The sequence below is a fragment of the Lissotriton helveticus genome, chromosome 5_1 (genome assembly GCF_964261635.1).
Source record: "Lissotriton helveticus chromosome 5_1, aLisHel1.1, whole genome shotgun sequence".
Classification (NCBI taxonomy): Eukaryota; Metazoa; Chordata; class Amphibia; order Caudata; family Salamandridae; genus Lissotriton; species Lissotriton helveticus.
Window position 1 is genome coordinate 2039554444 of NC_136065.1, and position 25840 is coordinate 2039580283.

Below are 25840 nucleotides of genomic sequence, written 5' to 3' on the forward strand. Positions count from 1 at the left end.
TTCACAATCAGATAGCAGATCTGTTAAGTCTGCAGACACAACCGATTCACGAATGGGAACTACATCAGAAAGTCCTCTACCATTCTTTCACAAGTAGGGTCATCCAGACATAGATCTGTTCGCCACACACCAAAAACGCAAAATGCCCAACCTTCGCCGCCAGGTTTCCACACCCGTTGTCGAAAGGCAATGCGATATGGATAAACTGGTCACGCAGATTTATGTACGCTTTTCCGCCACTCCCACTAATACCGGTAGTAGTACGCAAGTTAAGACAACAGTCTCTCAAGATGATCCTAGTAGCTCCCACATGGGCACGACAACCGTGGTTCACAACGCTGCTAGAACTCTCAATAGTTCCACACCAAAAACTGTGTCTGAGACCATCCATGCTAATGCAGAACCATGGAGACATCAGACATCCAGATCCAAATCAACTGAATCTAGCGATCTGGCTCCTGAAGTCTTAGAGTTTGGTTACCTTAACCTACCACCAGACTGTATGAATATCATTAAGGAAGCCAGCAGACCTACTACTAGAGCCTGCTATGCAGCAAAATGGAAAAGATTTGCTATTTACTGCAACAATAATCAAATTGATCCACTGGATGCTTCTATCCAGAATATTATCTGCTACCTTCTACACTTACAAAGATGTAGTCTAGCATATTCATCTATAAGGCTTCATCTTGCAGCCATTGCTATGTACCTATAAAATAGACCACATCTGTCATTATTTAGGGTACCGGCAATTAAAGCATTTATGGAAGGATTAAAAAGAATCATTCCTCCTAGGTTGCCACCCTCTTCAGTGTGGAACCTAACCATTGTTCTTACAAGGCTCATGGGACCCCCTTTTGAATCTGTACACAGATGTGAACTTCAATTCCTCACATGGAAAACAGCTTTCCTTATTGCTATTACCTCTCTCAGGAGAGTAAGTGAAATTCAGGCTATCACTATACAAGAACCATTTTTACAACTACACCTTAACAAAGTGGTCCTAAGAACAAATCCAAAATTCCTTCCTAGAATCATTACTACATTTAATCTAAACCAATCAGTAGAGTTGCAAGTGTTTTTTCAAAACCCAGACTCTGTAGCAGAAAGAGCTCTACACACCCTAGACGTGAAATGAGCCCTTCTATATTACATTGAATGGACTAAATCCTTTTGAAAAACAAAACAATTGTTTGTAGCTTTCTCACCACCACATAAAGTCAACCCCATTTCTAAAGCTGGAATTACTAGGTGGATTGTAAAATGCATACAAATATGCTATCATAAAGCAAAACTTACATTAACAATTCCTCCTAGAGCGCACTCCACACGCAAACTAGGAGCCTCTATAGCCTTCTTAGGGAACATTCCTCTAGAAGACATATGCAAAGCAGCAACATGGTCTCCAATACATACCTTCACTAAACACTATTGTTTTGCTGTGCAAGCAAAGCAGCAAGCTGCAGTAGGCCAAGCTGTACTCAAAACTCTCTTGCAAAGTACTGAAACAGAAACAGGCGACCACCGCTAGAGGAAACACTGCTGTATAGTCAATGCTCCGTGTGAGATCTGCAGCTCACGTGCCTCGAACGGTAAATGCTACTTACCAGAATGCATCTGTTCTTAGCATGTAAAGCTGCAGAGTCTCACACGCCCACCGCCTCCCCGGGACCTCTATCTGTTCCAGTTCGATCTTAATTAGATAAACACACATGGACATCCCTTTTTTCTATTTCTACTAACTCCATCATTTCCCATCATGGCGAAAAACAATCTAAGGATGCAGTCGATGCCCATGCGCACTATCGTCGAAGGGAGGATTCACCCATCTCGTGACTACAACTACTTCTTCCAAGACGACAACAACATGCAATCATCCGAGCCCAACACCAGGTGGCGATCTAATGCTCAGTGTGAGACTCTTCAGCTCTACATGCCAAGAACAGATCCATACTGGTAAGTAGCATTTACCTTCACCCTCCAGTGACGTAGATTTTCATGTCTAGTGAAAGTAGACGTGGGTGTCAGCAACATTGATGGCTCGCACAGGTATCATTAATAATTATACAAGCTTCTGTTTTTTTACAATTTCGGAAGATTACTGTGGTGACATGAAAAATGCACATCCTTATAAACCAGTTAGCCCCTACTAGTTTGGGGTAGACTTGACCTAAATTAACTTCTTATCGTTCTCCTTCCCAAATCTTAAACACTGCTCCTCTCCTACTAAACTATTCTTTAAACTACTACACAGCTCACAAATACAATGCTAAAAGCATAAAATAACTACAAATCACAAACATACGCTAATTAACACAAATATATAAAACAATACCATTAGCAAACCAAATTGCTTTAACTTGAACAAAGGCGAAACCTATTGCATTTCCAATGCTTGTTTTGTTCATCTCCGCCCTCTCAGATTGAGCTTGCTTATCTAGTCAGTGCTTACGATTATAAATAGAGATCCCCTGAGAGAGAATGAATGGTTTCTTACCTGTAATCCTAGTTCTCTCTCAGGGGGATCTCCATTGAAATCATAAGCAACCCTGCCTCCTCCCTAAGGGAAGAGATAAAAGTAAAATTAATTATATCCTGCTAATTCGCTCATCAAACAAAACTGAGTAAACTACCACCTGCAGCGCGAGGTGTGACACTGGCGTTCGAGAGAGGCCTGTAAAGTTGTAATAGCTGCAGTGTCCTATTCTCATTGTTTAAAATGCTGCTGCCTATACAGCTACATTGCTATATAATATCCTATCTATTGCTTTAAAAATTAAGTAGTGTTTGTGAAGGAGGTTTTTAAAAGGTCACTTTTTATTTTACTTAAGTGGCTTTTAAGGGTGTGTCCCCTTTTTCCTTCTAGATTTTAAAGTAATGCATTAAGATTGGCAATATAGCCTGTTTTAAGGCTGCAAAATGTATCATTTGTTTCACATATGTTTACTTGCCTTTATGAATTAAGGCCAAGTGGATGGGACTTTGAAAGAGCTGCTGTGGGGTCCCTGCACTTGTGTGGGAATATTCATTGCTTATGATTTCAGTGGAGATTCCCCCGAAAGAGAACTAGGATTACAGGTAAGAAACCATTCCTCATTTTTCTTTGCATTTTGGTATTTCTAGTTCCAATGTTTCCACTTCTAAATGGCTTTAAGTGAAGCAAATCCGACGAAAAAACACTTCCACATCAGCTTCTACCACCTACCAGTTTCCGTTGTTTCCAGTCCAATGTTTAAAGTATGTTGATGGGTGACACTCAGTTAAGTTTTCGGACAAGGTACAACATTGATGAAGGTATTTTAAATGTTTGTCCCATGTGCTGCTGTAGATCACATGCTTTGCACACTCCTACCATGTAGTGTTCGACACAGATGTTGCAAGTTATTTTCTTGGTTCTAGAGGAATTGTTTTGAAGTGACTCATAAATCCTTACATGAAACCCACAATTCTGCAGCACATAGACTTAACCTTAGATTGATTGGTGTTGTCATATCTTTTGGACCTCTGACACTATACAGAGGCAGACCGCTCAACTCCAGATATTCTACCCACAAGTCAGAAAGACTTTGTATGATTGCCGACCACTTTGGGACTGGACTGAACATATTGAGACCAGGCTGTATGAAAATAACCTGGTTCTAGATAGATGAGTGACAGGCTGCACCAGAAGGCCCTTGCGCCCAAGGTGCTTGGGACTCTCCTTCTACTGATAAAGAGAGTAAACTGCTGGTTAGAGGTAGCCGTGGGCTGCCATGCAATTGCGCATATCCAGTTTGATGGGGCTACTGTTGTGATGGTGGGGTGTGCATTTTAGGGAACCATTAGGTGCACTATGAACAGAAGTTTTTTAATTTATTCCATTGCAAACACAAGTCCTGCAGCCGGCAGCTATTGAGGGAACAGGCACCTTATGGCCAGTACCAAATGCAGTTTGTTCGAGGAATGGGGAAAAGACCAGACCACTAGAGGGTCAACAGCAACTGCTAAGAGACAATGGGGAGAAAATAATCCTAAAACGCCAATACGTGGTAAGTTATGAGGGGTATGTTTCAAGTGTAGAGAGAAATCACTTCTGTCAGATGGGTTTTAAATATGTAATTCAACATGGATAGGACCTAGAACTGCAGGATACACAGGCCCAAGTATAAACAGAAGATAAAACTGTCACAGAAATGAGCCATTCAGAAAGCCCCAAGAGAGAACAACCAAGAAGTGTACTCTTTGTGCCATTTTGACTGAAAGCTGGACTTGACGCTGATGCCCATCATTAATATCAGATTCCTAAACAAGTTCATCACAATGCAAAAATTTGAGATGATCACGCTGAGAGGTCATACCAGTGCTGAGGGAAGGGGACTACATGATGAATATAACCTCAAAGACACCTACGAACATATCCGGATGAAAAACCAGCACAAGAAAAACCTCACATTGCTTTCAAAATGCTTCCATTTGTGATAGTCAACACCAAGGTTTTTTTTTTAAATGCCTCATAATGATGACTGCTCACTTGAGAAGGCAGGGGGAATAAATGTGTATCCCTACATTGATGACTGGGATGGTAAAGGCAAGCTCTCTGCAAAATCCAAAGGCCGCATAGAGACAGGAATACAGACATTACGGAAACATAGAGAAATTCCCTACACCTCCTGTGAAAGAAAAGGTCTTCCTGCTGGTGACTCTGAACTCAAACAAGAGGGTGGCTTCCCTTGTGCAGAAAAGAATCTTAGCATTTGCAGAGCTATCAGAAGGGACAGTCTCTGACGGTAAAAAGTGTGAATGCACTTTTTGGGATGATTGCACCATGCATCACACTAATTCCATTTTACCACATGAGACCAGACCAAGTACAAAGGTAAAGTCAATGGTCAAACAGGAACTGGGAGAATCTAGTGGTTGTCAAAGAGAAATTACAGAGAGATGCAATGGTGGAATTTAAAAACATGTCACAGTAGGCAGGCTATTCAAACAGTTGTCCCTCCATGACCATGACAACTGATGCATCCCACACGGGATGGAGCACATACAATGGGAAGCTGAACATGGGAGGTCAGTGGAACCCTCTGGAAGCTGTCAAGCACATAAATGTTCTGGAACTCAAGACCGTGTTCTACACTGAACAAATGTGAGGTGGGGACAAGATGCTGTGTACTAGGCAGACTAGCACAGACACATTAAAATGTTCCATACAGCCGTACACCAGGCATGCAGAACTTGGAAGCAGACAGGTTAAGCAGGCACTTCAGTGGGAGATCAAACAAGAGAAAGTGCACAAAAGATTCCACCAATGAGGTACAATACAAGTAGACCTATTTGTAACATGTGGAAATGTAAAAACGCCAAAACTTTGCGTCTATGTGGCCACACCACCCTTCTCAAGGGAATGCCAGTCAATAAATTGGTCAAAGATTGTGGCATACACTTTTCCACAAGTCCTACTACTACCTCTAATGAGAAACATGTGCAAGCAGACAATCATGCCATTGATAATAGAAGCCTCACAGTGGACTAGGTAAACCTGATTTTCAGATCTGGTGGAGATTGCATAGGCATGGTATGGAAACTACCGGTCTCACAAGACTTACTAATGATATAAGAGGGACACGAATGTGATCGAGAGCCAGACAGTCTTATTTTAGAAGTGAGATTCCTGAGGTCGTTGAGTTAAGCTTCCTGGGCTTACCTCAAAAATGCATGAAAGTCAATGGGAGGCCAGGAGAAGCAACACACAAATGTTATCCTGTGAAATGAAAGAGATTCATCCATTGATGCAGGAAGGAGAATTTGACATACAACCGAACCGGTAATAACCACTACAATCTGGTACCAAATATACCGCCTAGAGGAGAATCTTTCGAACACATCCATCAAAGTACATCTTGCAGTCATACTTGTATACACTAGGGGCACCCATGTGAGAAATTTGTATTTAATCACACCAATCATTCAGTGGTTCCTGGGAGGAGTACCAAAAATCGCACAACCGAGGTCAGCACCCATACAAATGTGAAACCTTAAACTGGTACTGATGCAACTAAGAAAGGGTACCATTTAAGCTAGTGCACAAAGTGGGACTAAAATTCCTAACTGTGAAAACAACATTCCTGGTTGCCATCACAGGGTAGGTAAATTGCCGGCACTTAGAGTACAATACCCAGACCTACAAATGTACAAGGCATGGTAGTAGGGAGGGCAAACCAACTTTTTTTTTTTTTTACCTAAGGTGTGATAACCTATTACTATATTGTTACAATTGGTACCCTTTTACCAAAAGCCAAAAACACACAGAAAGAGCTTTACACAGATGTGAGAAGTGTAGTGTATTACCTATAAGAAACAAGACAGCGTAGGAAAGGGTGTCACTATGGTCTTATTGCACCCGCAACTATAGGTTCTCAAAAGGAACCATTGCAAGGTGGATAGTACCATCCAAACTTGCTAAAAACTGACTGAGTTTCATTTGGAAGAAAAACCTAGAGCAACCGAAGAGAACCAGCCACTTTAGCCGTCATAGCTAATGCATCCATACATAACATGGCTTCTTTCCATCATCACACATGGAAATTAGCTTGTTTCATACTACAATATTCCACTGCGCTGCTACAGCACCAACAAGAATACCAGAGACAGTGAAGGCATTGCTCTTAAATAAGTGGTTGAATCTGTACCCCCACACCAGCAAGGAAAAGCACAAATTGCCTATACTTTCTAATTCCAAAAAAGACGGAACACCTCTGCTTCATCGCATCAGAACATTTCAAAATGACAACTGTACAAGGCATCATCCTGCTGCTGTGCTTTGGGGACTGCGTGGCACTCCTCGATGTCCAAGACATCCACTTCCACATACCTATTGACCAGGCACACCACCAATACCTCAGGTTTTTGGTAAGTGTAAACCATTATCAGTTCAAAGTACTACAGTTTGGGGTCACAGTAGTCCAATAGGTATTCTCAAAATGTCTGGTGGTGGTTGCTGCACACCTTTGCTATATTTTATTTATGTACCTACACGACCAGTTGGGAATGAGCAACATCTGACAGCAGTGCCTGGTTCACACTTAACAAACCTCGTCTCTGCTCCACACATTAGGGCATATCTTACTTTTCTAGCAAACATAATCATTCTTCGAAGCAATACTGAATACGATGACAGGCAAAGCGTACACAAACGATAAGAGTATGATGGTGTTTTAGAGAGTGCTTTCCCTCTACCAGACGTCTCATCCTCGGAGAATGACAAAGATAATAAAACAGTTGGGAGTGCTGGTGTCGTGCATTGCGGTAGTACCAAATGCTCAGTTGCACGTGCACCCTCTGCAGGGATTCCTTGCATGACCAGGGTCACTAGCGACTGACCAGTGGGAAGATCCAGTGCTGGTGGAGCACAGAATTCAGAATAAACTATTATGTGTAATAACAAGAACTTGGTATTGAGCAAGTTAATTCTCAGTCTCCTTCCTGCTCACCACTCAACTTCCCCCATTTGCTCACCAGCCAGCTTCACCCTGTGTCATTGGGGTCATTCTGCTTCAAATCCTTCTTCTGGTGGAACACTTGGGGGAGGAGACAACTTTTCGGAGCTGTTCAGGACTTATCCATAAACTTACGACTGGGAGTCAGTACCCAGGTACTTCAGAAATACTTCCACCGTAGGGGACCCAAGTGGTGGACCTCTTTGCAGAACACAGTATTCCAAAGTTTCACCTCCAGGTGCCTGTACTCTCAGGCCCTGGGCAGTGCTCTGAATGAATGGTCAGGGATATTTGCGTATAATTTTCCACCACTACCACCCATATAATACAGAAGTAAGTCAAGCTCCCATTCGACTCAATCCTCAGCACCAATGTTGGTGAGGTATCAATGGTACTAGCTATTTCTGGAGTTTCCTCTAGATCCACATGAGAGCCTGCCTCTTTGAGCAGAACTACTCCCACACGATAGCCAGTTGCAACACACCAACTTCAGGGTGCTGAATATCGAATCATGCAATTTTAGCACCTGAAATTTAGAGTTTGGGTACCTCCAGCGCCCAAGAGTGAATGTTTTGCAGCGTGAATCTTTCTGGATTCACTATGCTGTGCATTATTCCACGGTCTTGTGGTTGGGTCCGGATTCGTAGTCTTCTTTTTTTTTTTTTTTTTTTTTTTTTTGTAGCCCAGGTGGGCGTCGGCGTCACACCTCCTTGGGTGCATTTCCGGTGACGTCGGCATGCTTCCTGCGGAAGCTCCCACTCTTGGGCGCCATCTTCAGATTCTTTTTTTCCGCGGTCGGGTCTGGATCGTTCCCGTTTGGGCTCCAGACATTTTTGGAGAAAGAAGAAGGAAAATAGAGAAATTAGAAAGAAAAGTCATCTGAAGACTCCAGGAGACTTCATCGACGAGGAGTCAGCAAAGGAGAAGGTGAATTCATCGAGATCTTCGACGAACACGCGACCAGGGAGGCCCTGAGCGCTCGATGATGGACAACACGCCGTTCAAGTTCTGCCGTAACTGCCACCACAAGTACGCGCAGAAGGACCAGCACCCGGTATGCAACCTTTGTCTACCGGTAAATCACGAAAGCGAGGACTGCAACGCCTGCTCCGCCTTCGCCCCGAAGACCCTTCGTGTGAGGGAGAGACAGAGGGTAGCGCACACCACCCTGCGGGGGAAGGCCCCGACTCCGTCCCTCTACGATCTGGGGATGTCTTCCGAGGAAGAGGACAACGCTGCCGCCGAAGACGACAGCTACGCGGTCGTAGAGACCGATTACACGAAGACTTCTGATAAGGTAGGAGACTCTCCGGCCCCCAAGAACCAGAGAGACTCTGAGTCTCGAAAAAACGAGGGCAAGGCCCCGAAAGCGCCGATGCCAAAACACCTGGCGTCCGCGAGTACTCACAGGCCCAGCGGATCCTCTGAGAAGGAGCCCCCGGCGCCGAGAGCTGTTGAACAGCAGAAGTCGTCGAAAATCGTCCCCGAAAAGGATCGATCGACGCCGAGGGAGAAGGACCCTAAACTACCGACGCCGACCAGAGACCCAAAATCCGGTTCGACGTCGAAAACTTCGGCACCGAAAAGCACGGCGCTGAGCCAACCGCCGAAAAGTGCGGCCGAACCATCCGACGCGGAACACGCAGCCGAGATGGAGAAAAAGAGAAGGCGCCTCGAGGCCGAAATGGAAAACATCTTGCAGCGGAAGAAAGAATTCGACGCAAAGATGAAAACCTTCACGATTCCACACAAGACCAAGCCACCAGTGGTGGAGGTGGTCGAGGAGGAAGACGAGGTCGCCGAGGAACAAGACCCGGACGTCGAGGTGGTCGACGACCAGGAAGAGGACGAGAATCCCTACGATAGTTACAACTATGGGGAGGAAGAGGACAGCAGGACGGGCGCAGAGTCGGCCCCCTCTGACTTACAGGAGGTGGATTACCTAGATGTCGACACCGACAGCCCGGAGGAGGCGGTCGACACATATCCCTCGAGCCCCTCGCCGCCGAACGACATCGGGGCCTACAACTCGGTGATAAAGTCTGCAGCAGCGGCATTCAAACTCAAGCTCGACGAAGAGAAGCAGAAAGCAGACTTCCTTCTAGAGACATTGCTCCCCACACAAACAAGGAGCCAGTACCTACCAATGCTCGACAGCGTCTTGGCTCAAGGGAGGGAAGCATTCAGGGAGCCCGCAACATGCAAGGCAGTAACTCCCAGAACAGAGAAGAAATACAAACATTCCTCAAAAGACCCACCCTACATTCAGGGCACGGTCTCCGCAGACTCCATTATCACGGCCACTGCAAGGAAGAGGGCTAACGTACCCACTACTTCTGGACCACCACCGGATAAGGAGAGCAAGAGGATGGATCTGGTGGGCAGAAGGATCGAACGGAATGCCGCGACCCACTGGCGCATGGCTAATTCCAACGCCCTGATAAACAGGCACATGTACCAGATCATGGAGGAGCTGGGGCAGTTGGTGAAGGACCTGCCCCAGGATGCCAGACAGAAGGCCGAAAAACTGGTTGAAGAAGGGAAGAACGCGGCAAACTCTTGCCTTAAGACGGCCCTGGACGGAGCAGACACCTTCAGCAGGCTCATGATGATGGGTGTCACTGAAAGAAGACACGCCTGGCTCAGGATTTCAGGTTTCAAACCAGAGGTGCAACACAGCATCCTGAACACACCGTTCAACGGCGATACGCTTTTCGGAACAACAGTTGATGAGAAACTCAGTCAACTAAAAAAGGATAACGAAACAGCAATGTCCATGGGAGCATTGCAGTTCAGAGGCAACAGAAGGGGCACCCTGTCACGGAGGCCTGGCGGGAGAGGTGGAAACCAGCCAGGTACATCACACCAGGCTTTCCCACTAACGAACCAGGCAGACTCGCAGGCTCAGCAGGGTCAGCAGAAGCAGTCCTGGCAATACCAACAAAGAGGCCAGTCCTTTCGAGGGAGAGGAAATGGACGTGAACTGAATAGAAGAGGGGGACAGCAGCCCGCCTCTAAGTGACTTCAAAAAACTCCGTGTGCCCGCCCACAGAAAAGATCCCAGGGGGCAGCACGTACAGAGGGGTCAAGACAAGCTAAACATCTACGACCACATAACACCAGTGGGAGGAAGACTAAGATTTTACCTCCAAGAATGGAGAGAAATCACATCAGACAAATGGATCCTCAACATCATCCAATTCGGATACTGCATAGAGTTGGAGGGGAGGCCAACAGGCAGAAAACCAAAAAGAAAACCACTAGCAAGCAAACAGCTAGAGCGTCTTCAGGAAGAAGCAAAGGAACTCCTGCAGAAGCAGGCCATAGAACGGGTACCCTTCAAGGAAAAGAACAAGGGAATATACTCAACGTACTTCCTGGTACCAAAAGTAGACGAGACCATGAGACCCATTCTGGACCTAAGGTTCCTGAACAAATTCATAAGAACGCAAAAATTCAAAATGACCCCTGCAAGAGGTGCTCCCGCAATTGCAGATCGGGGACTTCATGGTCACGATAGACCTCAAGGACGCCTACCTGCACATCCCATTGAACAGAAAGCACAAGCATATGCTCAGGTTCACCATCGGAGAAAGCCACTACCAGTTCACGACACTAGCCTTTGGGCTAAAATCAGCACCAAGGGTCTTTACAAAGTGCCTCGCAGCAGTCGCAGCGCACATACGAAGGCAGGGAATAGACGTATACCCCTACCTGGACGACTGGCTGGTGAAAGCAAACTCATACCAGAAATGCAAGCAGCATGCAGATACAGTGACGAGCACGCTCATAAGACTGGGGTTCTCCATCCATTGGAAGAAATTATCAATGGAGCCGGAACAAGTGAAGATCTTCCTGGGAGCACAGATCAACACCTTACAGGGCAAGGTGTTCCCCAGCGAGAAGAGAGCGAGGGCGCTGGTGAAGGAAACTCGCCTCTACCGGAAGGGACAAGCTCGGACAGTGAGGACTGCGAGCAAGATCATGGGGATGATGGCATCATGCATCCACCTGTACCAAATGTACGTCTCCACATGAGACCCATTCAAGAATGGCTACAGGAGCAATGGTCACAAGCTACAGGCAGTTGGGAGGATCTAGTCGTTGTAACGCACGCAGTGCTGAAGGAGATGATATGGTGGACCATGGAGAACATAACAAGGGGAAAGCCTCTAACGCCTCCAACGCCAACAGTGACCATCACCACAGACGCATCCCTGAAGGGATGGGGCGCTCACATGGAGGAGCTCAAGGTGAGGGGACTGTGGGCGCCAGCAGATGCGACAAAGCACATCAATTACCTAGAATTGAAGACAATCTTCCTTGCACTGAAAGCTTTCCAAACAAGACTGTACAAGCACAAGGTGTTGCTACAAACAGACAACACCACCGCGATGTTCTACATCAACAAGCAGGGGGGCACACAGTCAGCCCCGCTTTCAACGCTGGCGCAGGAGATATGGAGATGGGCCATCCCTCTCAAGATAGACCTGCTAGCCATACACCTACCAGGGAAGGACAACATACAAGCAGATTGGCTCAGCAGACAGACATCGGCATCCCACGAGTGGGAGCTCAATGCTCAAGAGACAAGGTGGCTGTTCGACAGATGGGGAACACCATCAGTGGACCTCTTTGCCACACGCCGGAATGCAAAATGCCAAAACTTCGCATCCAGACAACCCGAGGAGGGGTCACTGGGGAATGCCCTATGGATAGATTGGTCCGGGACATTTGCTTACGCCTTTCCCCCGATACCACTGATGCACAGAGTGCTGAGCAAGTGCAGAGCGAGCAACATGACCCTGATACTGGTCGCGCCACAGTTGGCCAGACAGACATGGTACTCGCAGATCATGGAGATGACACAGTGTGCAGCCCACAGATTCGGCAAGAGGAAAGACCTACTCTCCATGCAGAACGGAGAGGTGCTACACCCAGAGCCAGAGAGCCTGAGCCTAGTAGCGTGGCTCCTGAGGACATAGAGTTCGCACATTTGAGACTGCCAGAAAGCAACCTGAGGGTCCTTCGGGAGGCACGAAGGCCCAGCACTCGGAAGTGCTATGTTGCGAAATGGAAAAGATTCACAATGTGGTGCAGAAAAGAAAGACTTCACAATAAAATGAAGAAGGACTCCACAGTGCTAAAGTACCTGACACACTTGCTGGAGAAGAACCTTAGCTCATCCTCGTTCAGAGTTCACTTGGCAGCGATAGTCGCCTACACAAGGGGAGAAACGTGCAGGAGTTTCTTCACATCACAGGTGGTGAAGAGATTCGTAGAAGGAGCGAAAAGGATCGCACCACCCAAGCGGGTGCCGCCACCTGCATGGAACTTGAACATAGTCCTAACGGAACTCATGAAAGAGCCCTTTGAACCACTTCACAAGGCCTCCCTAAAGATGCTAACTATGAAAACAGCTTTCCTGGTTGCAATAACGTCCTTACGCAGAGTAAGCGAGCTTCAGGCGCTGACGCTACAAGAACCCTACATACAAATACACAATGATAGGGTTGTGATGAGGACTGACCCACACTTCATGCCGAAGGTGGTATCCAAATTCCACATGAACCAGTCTATACAGATACCAAGTTTTTTCCAAAAACCAACAACTAGCGCAGAGCGAGCTCTGCACACCCTGGACGCCAGAAGGGCAGTCATGCACTACATTGAGAGGACGAAGGGACACAGGAAAACAAAACAGTTCTTCGTGTCATTCGCCAACAGTTTCATGGGAAAGGCAGTAACCAAAAAGACTACTGCACGATGGATCGCACAGACAATTCACCTCTGCCACAAACGTGCAGGACAAGAGCTAGCAGAGGGGACACGTGCCCACTCCACTAGGAAAAAGGGTGCTACAATAGCTTTCCTGGCTAACACACCCATACAGGTCATATGCCTGGCGGCAACATGGGCTTCGGTGCACACGTTCACGAAGCACTACTGTGTGGATATACAGATGAACAAGGAAGCACAAGTCGGACAAAAGGTGCTCCAGCACATATTCAATAACCAACGCTCATCTTCCACCCAGCCGCCACAGAGATGAGAAACCGCTACAAAATCTATGCACAGCATTGTGAATCCAGAAAGATTCACGCTGCAAAACGAATAGTTTTCTTACCTGTCGGTGTAGTTTTGCAGCTTGAAGATCTTTCTGGATTCACTAGCGAACCCACCCACCTCCGCCAGAAAGATGAGGCTGGTGGTTAAAAAAAAAAAAGACTTTTAAAGTACAAGCGGTAAAATATCACCTAAATAGAACATTGCCATTACTTCGGAAACGAAAGAAACACGGAAAAAAAGAACCCGAAGATGGGGCCCAAGAGTGGGAGCTTCCGCAGGAAGCATGCCGACGTCACTGGAAATGCACCCAAGGAGGTGTGACGCCGACACCCACCTGGGCTACAAAAAAATAAATAAAAACAAAGAAAAGACTACGGATCCGGACCCAACCACAAGACCGCGGAATAATGCACAGCATAGTGAATCCAGAAAGATCTTCAAGCTGCAAAACTACACCGACAGGTAAGAAAACTATTCGTTAAGTGTTAAGGACTCCCAAAAACCTGCAACAAGGGCTTGTTGTGCAGCCAATTAGAGAAGATTTGTTCACTACTGCTGTAATTTGAATAAACATCCCCTACAGGCCTCATTGCAAAATATCGTCTGCTACTTATTGCACCTACAAAAAGATTAGCAGCTTATATTTGTCAGAGTGCATTTAGCTGCTGCAGCTTGCAAAATCAACAACACCAGTCAGTATTCAAAATACTGGTTGTTAATGTATTAAAGTCCACAAAGGTTGGGGTGTCCTTAGAACAAACTTATCTTTTGTCCTAAGGCTGTCTAGTCTCCCCTGTTCCATGCCATTCAAGCCATTCATTTGCTTGTGTTTTTTTCCCTCCTCCTCAGCCTGGAAAGGGCCACACTCAAGATTTCAAAAGATCACTTGTGAATTATATTGAATATACTAAACGCTTTAGAAAAACAGCTTCTTTATACAGCTTTAGGCAAGCCATGCTGGGGGAGAGTGGATCTTACTCCCAAAGCGCACCTTAACAGGACGATTGTCACGTGTATTTAAACCGGTTATACCTAAACCAAACACACCTACCACATCCACTTTCAAGGGAAGCTGCTAGAGCTTTCCTCGGTAATATCCTGCATACAAACATATGTAAAACTGCAAAATAGTCTATCGTCCACACATTCACTAGGCATTATTTGTGGACCTTTCTGCCCACCAAGAAGCACAGGTAGGGTAAACGATCCTTGCAATTTTCTTTTAAACGTCTTCCACTAAAACTTGCAAGCCACTGCTTTTTAGTCTAGGCAAAGCATATGCTGAAGATCTGCACATGGTATAAGTGAAAAACGTTACCTATGGCACTGTTTGCAGTTTGTAGTGCTGGAGAGTTACAGGCACCCTTTCACCGCCCCTGGTGTGAGCTCAAGGTATGACTTTTTTAACCTTAACTTCCTCATAAATATATGTTCGAGGCATATGAGCTGCAGATTCTACACTTTGCATTAGATCGCCACCTGGTGTTGAGCTCGGATGATTGAATGTTGTGTTCGTCTTGGAAGAAGTCTTTGTAGTCACGAGATAGGTGACTCCTCCTTTGGACGATAGTGAGCATGGGCACCGACTCCATCCTTAGATAGTTTTTTTCCGCCACTGGGTTCGGATGCAACTTTTCCGCTCCGGTTCGAAATCTACTTTCCAAGGACTTTGACACGCAAAACTTTCTAAAAACAACTTCAATATCCATAGACTCGACTTCATCAGTTCGTTTCCGGTCGTCGACGCGGGCCGTTGGGCCTACCGACGTGGTGAGGCCTACAACTCATGGAAAGGACGCCATTCAAAAAATGCCCCGTGTGTGGAGCTAAATTTCCACGCAGCGACCATCACGAGGTGTGTAACCTGTGCTTATCACCTGAACACGATGACTCGAGCTGCACAGCTTGTGCGTCCTTTCGATCCAAGAAGACCATCCGAGAACGCAGGGCCCGTCCACGTGACATGCAGAGATCCGCTCCGGAACCGGTGGATATCTTCGACGAAGGTCCATATGTCCCCGAGGAAGATTCCGATGATCTCCAAATCGTATCTGAGGCGGACGACTCCGATGACTCCATACCATCAGGTCAACGCGTGAGTACGACTGCCCCTACCCCAGCCCCAACACCTAAACCAAAGGCTAAGGTCAAAACTCCGCCTTCGGAGCCCAGTCGAGATCCAAACATTGCTTTGAAAGCCCCGCCATCGAGCCCGGCTCCGAAGAAAATACTGAAGCCTTCCGGTAGCTCCATACCTAGCAAACCGCACGTGCTGATACTACCAGCTCCCTCTGCACCGAAACCGAAAGAAGTCCCGGTTCCGAAAAACACCGAAACCAGTGAAGCCTGTTTCCGACGCTTCCAAGCAGAGCAAAACAGCTTCCAGCCCAAAATCTTCGGTGCCGAAATCTACAAAGCCGGCTTCTGATGCCTCCACGCCCTCGAACCAGGCTTCGACTCTGAAAACAATACGTTTGTTGCCGAAAACTACGCCAAAGGACTATACAACAACTCCTAAGGCTAAAGTTAAGCAAAAACCAGGCCCGGAGCCGAAGAAATCGGCGCCAAAAGCAATTTCTCAAGAAGAAGAGCTTTTTTTCGACCTGATCCTTTGCAAAAAAGGATATACATAGATCCAAAAACAGGGCAGGTTTCCACTATGCCACAAAGAAAGAGTTAGATACAGCACCTTCAACTCCAGTGCCTCTCCAGAAGAAGGACTCTGCCACATCACCTATGCACCCTTCTTCTCCTGTACCTCCTCTTTCACCTTCTATTCATTTTAACATTTCACTTCAAAGTTCACCTGCTCATTCACCACAAAATTCTCCTCTTCAATCTTCACCTCCACAGACACCTCCTCAGAATGAAGATGAGTATAACATAGAGGATGGGGGAGATCCAGATGAGCCCTTTCCATACCCTAGTGATGTACCAGACTGGGAATATCCAAACCCACAAGATGTAGCAGATATCCCTGACCCACACACATATCCATCCAAACAATCTCCTCCTGAAGATAATATTGGGTTTGGACATCTACTTAATAGGGCTGCCATCTATCATAATGTAACAAAGCTCTCAGATGAGGCAGAGGAAGACTTTTTGTTGGACACTTTTGAACACTCACAAAAATCTGTTCAAATATTACCCATGATTAAAGGGGTCATTAAGCATGTCCCAGAAGTGTTTAAAGATACTGTATGAGCTTGGATCATAAACCCAAGAATAGAAAAAAAGTACAGGTCCGCTTCTGGGGATCCTGCTTACATTAAAGGACAGCTACCCTTAGATTCCCTAGTTTCAAACGCTAGAAAAAGAGCAAATTCACAGACAGGTGAGGCACCACCTCCTGATAAGGAATCAAAAATAATAGATGCTTCAGGCAAAAGGATAGCTGCACAAGCTAGCAATACTTGGCGTATAGCTAACACACAACCCCTCTTCGCAAGATACAACGGGGCTCATTATGACCAGTTAGAAACCCTTTTACAACATCTACCTGACCAATATAAGGCACAAGCAAATGACCTCATACATGAGGGTAAGCTTATTTCAAATGCCTCAATCAAGTGCGCTCTTGATGTAGCAGACACTGCATCTAGAGAAATAAACACTAGTGTCCTACTTAGAAGACATGCATGGCTGCGCATTTCAGGGTTTAAGCAAGAGGTGCAAACAACCATCTCAAATCAACCATTCTACCAACAACAATTGTTTGGTCCAGAGGTAGACGTAGCACTTGAAAAAATGAAAATAGACACTGATACTGCAAAATCTATGGGAGCTCTGCAGTCCACTCAACCAAGAGGCTCCTTTCGTCGCTCCTTTTACAGAGGAGGCTCCAAACAAACTGGAGCAGACAATTCAACTTCCTTTAAAAACAATACGCAAACATCCTCCAATAGAGGATATTTTAGAGGAGGCTACAGAGGTAATAACAATAAGGGAAGGGGTTGAGGTAATAACAACAATCGATCCTCTTCTACCACTAAACAGTGACTTCCTTCACCTTCCCCAACAGCATAACACTCCTGTAGGGGGGAGATTAACACAGTTCCTACTTGTCTGGAATTCAATCACAACAGACAAGTGGGTAAGACAGATTATCCAGTATGGTTACTGCCTAGAGCTTACAGCTACCCCTCCGAATATACCACCCATACAGAGTCCAATGTCCACAGAACATCTAACGCTGCTCCAACAAGAGGTTCTCTCATTGCTGCAAAAAGATGCAATAGAGTTAGTCCCATTACAACATCAAGGAACAGGGGTATACTCACTATACTTCCTAATACCCAAAAAGGATGGGACACTAAGGCCAATTCTAGACTTAAGGCCTCTCAATCTGTATATACACTCAGATCATTTTCACATGATAACTTTACAACAAGTGGTCCCATTGTTGCAACAAGGCGATTTCCTCACTACACTAGACCTCAAGGACGCCTACTTTCACATTCCCATACATCCTTCTCACAGGAAGTATCTCAGGTTTGTGCTAGAAGGACAACACTATCAATTCAAAGTCCTTCCATTTGGGGTCACAACCGCACCACGAGTGTTCACAAAGAATAACATATCCACGTCTTCCCATACTTAGACGACTGGCTCATAAAAGCCAAGTCATTCAACCAGTGTGTTCAACACACATCTCAAACAATGCAGACACTGCACACCTTGGGGTTTACAATAAACCACACCAAGTCTTATCTACAGCCCTCTCATGTACATTAATACCTAGGGGCTACCATAAACACCAATACAGCTCTAGCTTATCCCAGTCCAGCAAGGATACAGAGCATTCAAGCCTTAGTTACAAGGTTTCAAAACCAACACTTTCTCCCAGCCAGAGTGTTCATGCAATTAATAGGCATGATGGCATCTTGCATTTTTATTGTAACATATGCAAGACTGCAAATGCGCCCATTGCAGGAATGTCTAGCACATCAGTGGAATCAGGCACAAGGACAACTAACAGACCTGGTGTTGGTGGAAAGCCGCACACATCGCTCTCTGCAGTGGTGGAACACCAAAAACTTGTCCAAAGGGCAGCCGTTCCTCGAGCCTGTTCCACAGATAGTACTGACAACGGACGCATGCCTGACAGGATGGGGAGCACATCTGCTCCACCACAAAACTCAGGGAAGATGGACCGCTCAACAAAAGGTGCTTCACATCAATCACATAGAGTTGCTGGCGATGTTCCTAGCACTAAAGTCCTTGCAAGTGCACATAGGGGACAAAGCTGTCTTAATCCGGACGGACAACATGACAGCCATGTACTACATACAAAAACAAGGAGGCACACATTCCCTGCAGCTGTCCCAGCTCGCACAAAACAATAGGAGATGGGCCATTCCACAAAATATATGTCTGCTTACAGAACACCTTCCAGGAGTTCACAATCAGATAGCCGATCTGTTAAGTCGGTAGACACAACAGATTCACGAATGGGAACTACATGTGCAAGTTCATCAAGCATTCTTTCACAAGTGGGGTCAACCAGACATAGACCTGTTTGCCACACACGAAAACGCAAAATGCTCAACCTTCGCCGCCAGGTTTCCACACCCGCTGTCCAAGGGCAATGCGATATGGATGAACTGGTCAGGCAGATTTGCGTACGCTTTTCCGCCAATCCCACTAATACCACTAGTAGTAAGCAAGCTCAGACAACAGTCTCTCAAACTGATCCTGGTAGCTACCACATGGGCACGCCAACCGTGGTTCACCACACTGCTGGAACTCTCTCTAGTTCCACACCAAAAACTGTCTGACACCATCTATGCTAACGCAGAACCATGGAGACATCAGGCATCCAGATCCAGGTCAGCTGAATCTGGCGATCTGGCTCCTGAAATCTTTGGTTACCTTAACCTGCCACCAGACTGTATGAATATCATTAAAGAAGCCAGAAGACCTACTACTAGAGCTTGCTATGCTACTAAATGGAAAAGATTTGCCATTTACTGCACAAATAATCAAATTGATCCTTTAGATTTTTCCATCCAAAATATTATCTGTTACCTTCTCCATTTACAGAGGTGTAATCTGGCATATTCATCTATACGTTTACATCTTGCAGCCATTGCGGCACATCTACAAAACAGACAACATATGTCGTTGTTTAGAGTAACAGCAATAACATCTTTAATGGAAGGATTCAAAAGAATTATTCCTCCTAGGTTACCACCCTCTCCAGAGTGGAACCTAAACATTGTTCTTACCAGGCTGATGGGGCGCCCTTTTGAACCTTTACATAAGTGTGAACTGTAATTTCTCACATGGAAAACAGCTTTCCTCATTGCTATTACCTCTCTTAGAAGAGTTAGTGAGATTCAAGCTTTCACTATACGAGAACCATTTTTACAATTGCACCGTAACAAAGTGGTTCTAAGGACTAATCCTACATTCCTTCCTAAAGTACTTACTCCTTTTCATCTAAACCAATCTGTAGAGTTACCAGTGTTTTTTCAAAACCAAGACTCTGTAGCAGAGAGAGCTCTACACACACTATATGTCAAAAGAGCTCTTCTCTATTACATCGATAGGACCAAATCCTTTCGTAAAACAAAGCAACTATTTGTAGCTTTCTCTCCACCACATAAAGGCAACCCCATTTCTAAATCAGGAATTGCAAGGTGGATTGTTAAATGTATACAAATATGCTATCACAAGGCAAAACGCACATTAACAGTTCCTCCTAAAGCAAACTCCACACGCAAACTAGGAGCCTCTATGGCTTTCTTGGGAAACATTCCCCTAAAAGACATCTGCAAGGCAGCAACATGGTCTACAACACACACCTTCACTAAACACTATTGTGTTGATGTGCAAGCTAAGCAGCAAGCTGCAGGTAGGCCAAGCTGTCCTCAAAACTCTTTCAAACTACTGCAATGGAGACAGGTGACCACCGCTAGGGGAGATACTGCTGCACAATCGATGCAAAGTGTAGAATCTGCAGCTCATATGCCTCAAACGGAAAATGCTACTTACCAGTATGCATTTGTTCTTGGCATGTAGAGCTGCAGATTTCTACACGCCCTCCCGCCTCCCCGGGACCTGTATCTGTTCCAGTTTTATCTTAATTATATATACACGCATGGCCATCCCTTCTTTATTTCTACTAACTCCATCATTTCCCATCATGGCGAAAAACATATATATACACGCATGGCCATCCCTTCTTTATTTCTACTAACTCCATCATTTCCCATCATGGCGAAAAACAATCTAAGGATGGAGCCGATGCCCATGAGCACTATCGTCCAAGGGAGGAGTCACCTATCTTGTGACTACAAAGACTTCTTCCAAGACGACCACAACATGCAATCCTCCGAGCCCAACACCAGGTGGCGATCTAATGCAAAGTGTAGAAATCAGCAGCTCTACATGCCAAAAACCGATGCATACTGGTAACATTTTCCTTCTACATTACACCAGCATACATAGATTGACCTGCTTCATTAGTACACCTACTTACACTCACCTGCGTTGGAAAGCAGCAAGTACAGTGGTCCTCATGCATTGTGGGGTTCGTAGAGGGATCACCAGTTTTCTCAAAACCTCTACTTTGAAGAAAACAACTTGCAACAACCATACCCAACCCTAGATGGGAGGAGTGCGGAAAGCATGTGAATCTACAGCACTATAAGCTGCAAACCATATGTTACAGTTTCGTAAAGTTTTCCTTTCTTTGCAGTTTGTTGGTTTGGGGAAGCAACTCTGGGTAAACTGAGTGTGAAGTACCTAAATTTTACAGAAACAATTGTTTGGAACAATTTACTGCATGGACCTCACTGTCTTCACTCTGCTAGTATCACCTACATGTTTTCCTTTCTGCTCTCGGACTAGCTCTCTCTACAGCACCTATAACTCCCCAGGGATTGTACTGTTATTTGTCTGGCTAACTACCATTCTGTTGGGTAAAGCGAACCATGATGGCCGCTCCTGCCTGTTACACTTCCTCCATTTCAGAGCACCACTCTGAGTGTCCACTGTTTTTTTTGCCGTACAGCAGCTCCTGCCTGATAGAAGTAGCTGCTGCAAAAATGAGCTCAGCTCCCCCACAGTAAACAAGCAATGCATACAGGCAGCATCCTTGTTATGAGTATAGGTGCATGCACGTGGAGGGATTACCTGCTCTCCCACAGGAATGCACCATTCCTTGTGTTACCCTCTGCCATTGAGGCAACTCCTGCAGGCTCTGTTCTGTTTAATATTATCCCTGGCTGATACTTAGCAGTGCTTGCTAATGATGGAGGCAGGAACTGCAGAGGGTGTTCTTTTCAGCCAGTCTGTGCAACACATTCTTCAAGTGCTCCCCCTTGGGAGAGGTGGGTGCTGTATGTACTGATGCTCATTGCTGGCTTTTGTGACACTTTTTCTTAGGAACCTCGATTTGGCAGAGCTGTTAAAGAAATCACCGCTCTTTCCTAAGGTTGATGTCATTGCCCTACCCCTGGTAGCACTTCTCTCCCTCACTGTTAACATTCTTGTACCATTCTCTGCAGCGACGTATGCTTGGAGATGCAAATCTAGCATAGTGATCCAGTTAAATAGCATTGAGCATATTTAACTAAAAATAGATCGCTAAAATAAGACCTATATAGATTTAATTTAAGTGCCAGAATGTATTAGTTTATTTATCATTGCTGGTCATCCCTATAGGGCTTGTGGGTAGAAGGAGTGAGGTAGCAACCGACAACCAATAGGGCCAGAAAGAACCGCGTGTGTCCCGGAAGGTCCTAATATCTTACTTATTGTTTGGCAGGCTGCCTTGCTCAAGCTCCTCAATGCCTATCACCTAGTCCAGATAGAAAAGGGGAGAAGGATAGCTTCTGGACTGTCAGTTGGTTGTCTTGCTGATAGTCTGTGGGACCTAGAGGGAAGGTAAAGGGGTAAAATTCAATTGGCAGGAGTTAGTGGTGGATTTGCAGGGTGAAAACATTAGCGCCTTAGGTTTGGTTCCAAAATTCATAAAGGGATCTATTCATGTTAAAAAGGACTGCCAAATAAATATATTGTAGTCTGCTAATCCATGCCTCTGTAATTTTGAAATGTAGAGCAAAGTCTGCTGTTCTGCGTCTGCAGATTGAATGTTTTTTCTTGTTCCCTCATACAGGCTCAGGTGGCTCCTTCAACCTTTCGGGCTCCAATGATATGTTTCTGGGAATGCCAGGACTGAACGGAGACTCTTACCAGGCTTCCCAGGTCAGTGTGACCTTGATTTCGCTTTGTACTGCTTAGACACTTCTTGGATAATGGGTGCCTTTGAAGAGGACTTTGAGCGACTCCACGATGGCCATTGCAAGCCAGATGCTGACAACTGTATGCAGTCGAGATCATGGTGGATTCTGTATTCAGTAGAAGCTGTATGGTGCCCCCTCGTGCAACAAAGGCCTTCCAATACCCTATGCTCACCAGAGTCTGTATTGTGACCTCTGCCTAGGTGCAGCTCTGTGGTGCTGGGTAGTGTCTTAATGCTACATAATTGATCCTGCATGAAATTGCATCTACTTGTTGCTGATGCTGCAAACAGCCGATGCTGTGTGTATTATGCTTGACTGTGCGAATGCTTTGGATGCTACTTTATGTAACTGTTGGTGTGTACTGGTCTGAGAGTTTGGTTACTGATGATCTGTATAGCTGTGACAGTGATCTGAGTGTTCTGATAATCTGTGTCACAGTTGGTGTGTTTCAGTTGTCCTGAACTGTGTATCTGCGCTGTGATTGATGTCTTTAGCTGTTGCTGTATGTATAAGTGCTTGACTTGGAGTTTTCACTTAGTGACAGTGAGTGCAGTTGTGGTTAATGTGAGTGTTTTCTGAGTGATATCTTGTGTAGCCATTGCTTTGTGTGGGTCACAAGCTGGTTCGTGACTGACTGTGCATGCCTCAATCTGTGATTCTTATGCAGTTGCCACAGAGTTCTCCTTTTGTGGAGGTGAATCTCCAGAGAATAGTACAAACAGGGTGTAGGTAGTGTGTTAGAATCCCTCACACAGGCGGGGGTGTACCTTGTGACCTTAAAGAGTGGAGAGCTAGGGGAAAGTGAAGGAGTACAGGACGTTGCTAAAAATAGCTGAGAAAGGAAGATACATTATTTTATACCATGCTTCCTGCTTCCACCTTATGCCCTGTCTTCTCACTGGCATCCAGTACACAAATGCACACGGTCTCAAGCCAAAATCCTTCATATATGAAGATTTAACATACCAGGTGACTCGCGTATAGTGTCCACAGCTCAAACTAGAGCTGAGACACCTGCATCCATTGGACTGCTGCCACACACAAAGAGCAGGAGGCTGTAGGTTGTAAGATGGATAGAGCCACTACCATACAATGTTGTGTTGCCAACTCAAAACATTCTGTTCATCAGATATGGATACCTGCTGGCGGATAAGGTCCAAGAGCTCATGCAACTGGCACTAGAACAAGTTAGAAAAAGGGCAAAGATTGTCCTCTAAGAAAAGAAGACCATTACTAACCCATGTCTAAAATCCGCTGTGGATGCTGCCGGTATGGCTAGATGACCATGGGGCTCGGGTGTCGCACAAGAAATCCAAGCAATTGTCACAAATGGTCCCTGCACAAGGTAGGATCTGTGTAGACCTGTGATGGATGATTCGCTGCAGCAAATGAAGGATAATGAAACCGTGTAAGAAGAGGGAACATTGCAGTCTAGTCCATCTTTCAAAAGAGGTACACCGAGCAACAGTAGACCTACAGATCAGCCTGCCTTCCAACAGAAGCAATACCCCTGTTGGTCAGTGATAAGGGGCAAGTCTAAAATGGCAGCAACTAGAGAGAGAGAGAGTTTGAGAGAGTGTGTGAGAGTGAGAGAGAGTATGTGAGAGTGAGTGTGTGTGTGAGAGTGTTAGTTAAGGACTAGTCCACTACTGGTCCTGGCTCATCTAACAAATGACTCATACATATGTCGCCTCCAACACTTAACATAAGGAGGAGCCGCATGCAAAGGTTTTGTTGAGGAGTCGTGTAAGATTACCCCTGACAAATCGCTGACTGCCGGGCCATGAATCCGAAGTCTTTGCAGGAACGATCCCGAAAGCTTTTGGAGGCCTGGCAGTCGACGCCACGTCGTTCAAGATCGAAGAAGGTCTCAGGACCAGTCGCAGAGCCACCACCATCATTCGTCTTCCAAGTCTTCAAGATCTTTGGGTAAGTCGAAGCACCAGAAGAAGGCGAAGAAGCAGCATCGCTCTTCACCTACTCCCTATCTGTCTGTGGACGTGGGACATGGAGCGTCGTAGCTCTCGAGCTCTGTCTTTGGAGCCTGCGCATCCCTCCTTTTCCCAGTGCTGGAGCGTCCCCATCCCAGCTTCGAGCTTTCTACAAGGAGCTTCATAGCATCTTTGGGAGGCCCGACTCCGCTGGCACGCCTTTGGGGGCCACGTACTTGGTTGAGGGCCCTGGGATTTCGATGCTGGCGGCTGTGCCGCTGGAGGCCCTTGAGGATCCAGGCTAGATCCGGATAGTCGACCTCACGGTACCTTCCCAACGATGCCCCTGGCGCCAGTCGTGCCCTTGACCGGCGCCGACCCCAGCCTCGGCAATGGCGCCGGAAGGCACTTTTGTGCCATTGTTCATTCATGTTCATTCATTTAGGCCTGACTGGCGGCCAGAGGAGGGTGAGGAGTACTGGGAGGGGTCTGTGGACCCTTTAGCTGATAAACTTGACGAGCCGGACTGGCGGGAGTACCTGGGTGATGCCAGTGGTGTCCAAACCTCCCCAGATCTTAGCATGCTTTCTCCCCCTACTGTGGCTACGGTAGAGGGAGCGTCGTATGCAGTGGCGCAGAGTAGGGCGGCTGAGGCCTTGGGCCTGGAGCTTCCTACAGTGGCAGTCAGTACTAACCTCCTGACAGTTGCTTCAACCGGCTGCAGCTTCTTCAGAACCCCTTCTGCCCTTCAATGAATCCCTCACTAACGGCCTTCTGGGCACTTGGTCTAAGCCCAGCACAGGGGCCCCTGTGGATAAGATGATTGCCCAACGCCACTGCCGGTCCCTGGGCAACTCACTTTTCCTCTCCCAACACCCAACCCCAGAGAGCTTGGTGGTACAAGCCTCTTCCTCTAAAGGTGCATTCCCTGCTGTCCTGCCAGAGAGTGAGTCCAAGAAGACGGACCATCTTGGGAAGAAGATGTTTTCTTCATCCAGCTTAGCGCTGCGGTCTGTGAATACCGCATGCCTCTTGAGCTGTTATACTTATACAGTGTGGGATACGGTTGCACAAGCGTTGCCACGGTGCCCAGAGGAGGCCCGGGCTGCTC

The 25840-nt window shown here is 46.2% G+C and overlaps 1 protein-coding gene across 4 annotated transcripts in view; it reads left to right on the plus strand.

Annotated features, from left to right (window-relative positions):
• Positions 1-25840, plus strand: part of PBX2 (PBX homeobox 2) — a 248920-nt gene that overhangs the window by 199433 nt on the left and 23647 nt on the right. For all 4 annotated transcript variants that reach the window (XM_078645857.1, XM_078645856.1, XM_078645855.1 and 1 more), the window contains exon 7: positions 22672-22760. In XM_078645857.1, the coding sequence (XP_078501983.1) occupies positions 22672-22760 (89 nt within the window). The remainder of the gene's footprint in view (positions 1-22671; positions 22761-25840) is intronic.